This window comes from Phalangium opilio, unplaced genomic scaffold, assembly GCF_054372755.1.
Source record: "Phalangium opilio isolate 3A_F unplaced genomic scaffold, DU_Popi_V2 ptg000053l_1, whole genome shotgun sequence".
In the NCBI taxonomy this organism is placed as follows: Eukaryota; Metazoa; Arthropoda; class Arachnida; order Opiliones; family Phalangiidae; genus Phalangium; species Phalangium opilio.
Window position 1 is genome coordinate 1,398,783 of NW_028324172.1, and position 6,075 is coordinate 1,404,857.

Consider the following 6,075-nt stretch of genomic DNA (forward strand, 5'->3'; position numbering starts at 1 on the left):
AATAAGAACGGCTGTTGTTTAATTTGAGTTTCATAACTGACGCGTTGTAAATTTTAGCTCTTGTAAATAGAATGAAATAAACTATCGTAGTTAATTTTAAACTCGTTGTGTGGTTTTCTCAAAATATTAAATGGTGTCGAAACCCGGGAGAATATAGAAGATTATCAGAAGGCTAGTCGCGATTGAATCACGGTCTAGTATACGGATTAGAAACCTTGAGAAACCTTACGGAACACGACGCGTTTAAGATGGCCGAATCAGCTGAAAGAATTTTGGAACAAGCTAAAAAGAAACGAGTGGTGCAACGACGAATGGTAACCAAATTAGTCAACAAGATAAACAAGCTTTTCGACGAAGAAGAAGAAATTTCCTTAGATACTTTGGACAACTTAATGGAACAAATTGAGGCTAAATATTCATTACTGAAGGTCATGAATAATGAAATCGAAAATACCCTTTTCGATGATGAAGAACTCGAAAGCGATATGTGCGAATCAGAAGGATACGAGGAGTAAATTATCAACTGCAAGGCGAGAATTAAGCGAGCGATGAGGCCCAATATCTATATTCGAGTTAATCGAAGAATGAATAGCACGGCGAGCGAAGAAACAGTATTGGGAAGCGAAAGTCAAAGATTACACCAACCGACAATGACGACAAGACTACCGAAATTAGAACTGAAGAAATTTTATGGAGAACATAGTAAATGGATGGATTTTCGGCCTCAATACGAGGTTGCTGTACACAAGAACGAAACCCTACGACCGGTGGACAAGTTTGTGTACTTGAAGTCCTATCTCGGAGGTACGGCACTCAGCTCCATCACTGGTCTAACCTTAAGCGACGGAAACTATGAAGAGGCAATCAGGAATCTTACCAACCGGTTTGGGCAGAAGGTCAATCTCAGGAACATTCACACCAATCGACTCTTGGATATAGTACCTGTTAAAAGATCAAGCGATATTGCATCCTTAAGACGTCTTTATGACCAATGTGAAATTGAAGTTAGAAGCCTCATCAATCTTGGAGAAGCTGAAGGAAAATCTGGAGGCGTGATAGGATCTATTATCTTGAAGTTGGTCCCACCGGACATCTCCTTGGAGTACTGTAGAAGAAAACAACCAGAAGCCGAATACGACGTTTCTCAGATCCTTGAATTCATCCGTCACGAAGTTGAAAGTCGAGAAAGGTGCCTGTCCTACATTCAGGAGTATGAAGATTCACGAAAGCACGCTAAACCATCTAAACACAAACCTTACAAGTCTATCTACAAGACACCTTCAAATCAATCAGCTGCTGCCTTGAACACAGCCTCACATCCAGTTGAAGTATGCTTATTTTGTGACGACGAAAATCATAAATCAGAAAACTGCAGCAAAGTTGAAGAAGTAGAACACAGGAAAGCTGTCCTCAAGAAAAAGGGACGTTGTTTTATCTGCATCATTGGACGGCACTTAGCACGTGAATGTCGCGTGAAAACGACTTGTACGAAATGCCTAAGAAGACACCACATCTTTTTTTGTAGTGAATATCGCAAACCGGAAGAAAGAACGAAGGGAGCCACAGTTGTCTCAGCGACCACACTGATGGGAAAGAATACCATCCTGCTTCAAACAGCGATAGCCAAAATCACTTATGGAAAAAGGGAAAAATTAGTCCGGATTCTTCTCGACGGTGGTAGCCAGCGGACATTTATTAAACGAAAGACCTCTCAAGAGCTTGGTCTTCCAGTCGTTGCTGAAGAATTGTTACACATCCATGCATTTGGCGGAGGAGACCCGGAACCAGTGAGATGCCGAAGAGTCAAAGTTTCTCTCACTAGTCTTTATAACAACAAAACAATCGATATCGAAGCAGTCGAATCTCCAGAAATCACATCAGCATTAGTAGAAGTCCCTGGACATACAATAAGGAAGATGATAGGATCAAAAGGCTTTCAATTAGCCGACCAAGTACCAAAGAACCGAACCTGTGGTGATGAATTAATAATCCTAATAGGAGCCGATTATTACTGGAAAATAATGAGCGGAAACATCGAACGACTTAACGAAAATTTGGTTGCAATCGAAAGCGAATTAGGGTGGCTGGTCCACGGTCCTTCGTCGGTCCTAGGTATGCAAGTTGTCTCTCAATCATCAACAGTACTAGTTTCGAAGATCATAGCAAACGAAGATGATATCTCAAAAATTCTACGAGCACACTGGGAGTTAGAATCCATTGGAATCACAGAGACTGGAGTTCAGCCAACAATCCTTGACGAAGAAACAGTGGGTAAACTGGAAAAGGGGATCAGATTCGTCAATGGAAGATATGAGGCTCCTTTATTGTGGAAGGATCACCATGAAGAGCTCTCAAGTAATTATGTCGGCGCGAAAAGGAGACTCGTCAGCCTAACCAGAAGATTTAAAAGGGATCCGTTACTCTTGTTGAAGTACCAAACCATCATTGACGACTATCTTCAGAAGGGAATGATTGAACTAGTCCGCCCTGAAACTCCTCCATTAAATAACACATGGCTATTCTATTTACCACATCAACCAGTGATCAAAGAAGAGCGTTCAACGACAAAGGTTCGAATCGTGTTCGATGGCTCCTCACATGAGCCTGGAAGCCCATCCTTGAATGATTGCCTTTTATCTGGACCAAATATGAACCCAGATTTATTGGACGTCCTGACAAGATTCCGAATTTACAAGGTTGCCTTCATAGCTGACGTCGAACAAGCGTTTCTTCAAGTTTCGCTTAAAAAGGAAGACCAAGATTCGGTCCGGTTTTTGTGGTCACGTTATCCGCTTGCATCGGAGAAGAACATCCAGATAGAAACCTACCGATTTACAAGAATCCCCTTCGGTACGACTTCAAGTCCATTTCTCTTGGCTGGAGTTATCAGATTTCATTTGCGCAAGTACAAGGGACAATACGAAGATACCTGCCAAAAAATTAATGAAGACTTGTATGTGGACGACTTTATCTCAGGCGCACATAATGACGATGACGCTATTAGACATTCCAAGGAAGCGAAGACTATCTTTAAGGACGCTAGTATGTCTTTTCGGAAATGGCATACCAACTCTGGAAAACTTGAGGAAAACTGGAAAGGACAAGGCTGGCAAGAAATCACCACGGAAAAGGTTACCTTTTCGTCGCCTTGCACTCTGAAGGTGTTGGGGCTATCGTGGGACAAATCCCAGGACATATTCATATTCAACGTGGAAGGAATTATAAACTACTTATCGTCTCTTCGGAATACTAAACGATGCGTTCTTAGTGCTGCAGCAAGAGTATTTGACCCGCTTGGTCTCATAACGCCATTCACAATTACCGTCAAGATACTGTTTCAAGCAATATGGGAGAAAGAGTGTTCATGGGATGAACCACTACCAGAGGATCTAACACAATCATGGAAGTCCTGGTGTAGAGAATTGCCCAAGTTAAACGAATTGAAGATTCCAAGACACTACTTACCACCCGAAACCAACTATCGTGAAGCCTCTTTACAACTGCACTGTTTCACCGACGCTAGTCAGCGAGCTTACGGTGCCTGTCTTTACCTTCGATGCACTACCAATGATGGACACTCTTATGTCAGCCTTGTGGGCTCCAAGTCAAGAGTTGCACCCCTCAAAGTTCTCACTATTCCGAGATTGGAACTGATGGGCGCTCTAATTGGATCGAGACTAATGAACCGCTTGAAGATTAATTTCAAGGACAAAGAACCGGATCTATATTTTTGGAATGATTCTGCAATAACAATTCACAGTCACTGGATCAAGGGAGAATCAAGTCGTTGGAAGCAGTTTGTTTCCAACAGAGTCAACGAAATACTAAGGTTTAGTGAAAAGCACTCTTGGAATCATTGCCCTGGGAGCGAAAATCCTGCAGATTGTCTAAGCCGAGGACAGAATGCCGAAGAATTTATGAAGAATCAACTCTGGTGGAGCGGCCCCCCCTTGGCTCAGTTTGACTGAAGATCACTGGCCTAAGAACCAAATACCAGTAGACGAAAAAGAAGTCATCCAGGAACTGCGAGCGAACCACTTAACCATTTCTCAACATGTTTGCAACGTCGAGAATATTGAACCTATTCTAAATCTCAACGATTCAAGTTCTTTGAGAAAAATAAAAAGAGTGACAGCATGGATTTTTCGATATCTCAATAACCTCAGAAAGCTCAAGGAACATAGAAATTTGGACGTTTTGACCACGGAAGAACTTAAGCGAGCCGAAAATTATTGGATCCAACAGACTCAACGTGAAATCTTCCCAGAAGTCATAAGATCTTTGAAACTCAAGGAACCCTTGTCAAAAAAACTCGACGTTAATCAAGTACAATCCATTCCTACACGAAGAAGGAATAATTCGAATCGGTGGTCGATTACAGCACTCTGAGCTGTCATTTCACGAGAAACATCCCATTATCTTGCCGGCAGGACATCGATTCTCCGAACTACAAATTGACTTGGCCCATGAGAAAGTTATGCATTCAGGAATAACGTCAACCTTAACTCAAGTCAGAGAGAGATTCTGGATTTTAAAGAGTAGACAACAAATCAAGAATCGTATCAATAAGTGTCTTATTTGTAAAAGACTACGAGTAAAACCTGTCATCGAGGACACAGCTCCACTGCCATCGGACAGAGTTAATCAGGCGAAACCCTTCGAAGTGACGGGTCTCGACTTCGCGGGACCAATCTATACTAAAGATCAGAATGAAAGAAGAAAATCCTATATAGCCCTCTTCACTTGTGGTGTAACACGGGCACTTCACTTGGAGTTGGTTTCGGATATGTCGGCCAAGTCATTTCTTCAATCATTTCGACGATTTATCTCCAGACGTGGCCTAGTCAAGGTTGTTTATAGTGACAACGCCAAATCCTTTCAAAGAGCGGATCGGGAATTTAAATTACTTTGGAAGAGAATTTCTGTTGACGAAGTGAAGGATTTCTTTGGTCATCAGGGAGTCGTGTGGAAGTATATCGTAGAGCGAGCCCCCTGGCGGACGATTAGTCCGCTCTATCAAGTCCTGCCTTAAAAGAATACTTGGTCAGGCCTTCCTCGACTTTGATGAAATTACCACCGTATTGACGGAAGTGGAAGCAGTATTGAATTCCCGCCCAATAACATATGTTAACGACGAATCTAATGAGGAACCTTTAACCCCGGCGCACTTCCTCATTGGACGACGGGTGTTGTCATTACCACCAGCCACTCAAGAAAATATCAATTTTTCCGATACGAGAGATGAACTAAGGCGTAGATGGAAGTTTCAAGAAAAACTAATTACACAGTTCTGGACCAGATGGAGTAAAGAATATATTCTCGAACTGAGATCTGCTCATGAGATATCTAGAAGAACTTCATCACACTATATTCAACCAGGTGAGCTGGCGTTACTCCGAGACGACAATGTGCCTCGTCACATATGGAAGTTAGTTCGAGTAGAGGAAGTCTTCAGAGGTCGAGATGGAAAAATCCGTTCATGCTCCATTCGCCTGCCATCTAAAGTCATACTTAAAAGACCAGTCAATTTGATCTGTCCGCTCGAAATTTAGAAGATGGACTCAGGATTTCGCCATCGGCGGGGAGTGTAAAAAATGGACGTTCAAAATTATTATCTGTAGGCAAAAAATAGGTCATACTGTAAAAAATTATCTATGTAAATTTGATAACCGAGTTGTAATCTTAGACTGAAAAGATAAGAACGGCTGTTGTTTTAATTTGAGTTTTATAACTGACGCGTTGTAAATTTTAGCTCTTGTAAATAGAATGAAATAAACTATCGTAGTTAATTTTAAATTCGTTGTGTGGTTTTCTCAAAATATTAAAATCCTCAGTACCTACAGAACCCTCCTCTAGAAAGGTCAAGAGGCGACTAATTTTCGCGTCCATGCGCTGTTCTTCTATGATTAATTCTCTATCTAGAATTATTGATTCCGTCTGTTCTATTTCTACTAAACCTACAACGGGTTCTTCCGTTTCTGAAGCTTCGGGGATACGTGAGAGGGCGTCCGCTACTACATTGTTTTTCCCCGAACGTAAACAATTTTAAAATCAAAAGACTGTAACTTTGTACTC

At 41.7% G+C, this 6,075-nt stretch overlaps 1 protein-coding gene across 1 annotated transcript; it reads left to right on the forward strand.

The window, feature by feature from the left end:
- Positions 1–248: 248 nt before the first annotated feature.
- Positions 249–5,552, forward strand: LOC149672354 (uncharacterized). The gene is made up of 5 exons (XM_089840160.1): positions 249–511; positions 584–3,829; positions 3,924–4,326; positions 4,382–4,971; positions 5,036–5,552. Exons 1-5 carry the CDS (start codon positions 249–251, stop codon positions 5,550–5,552), a joined length of 5,019 nt encoding a protein of 1,672 aa, XP_089696286.1.
- Positions 5,553–6,075: the final 523 nt, after the last annotated feature.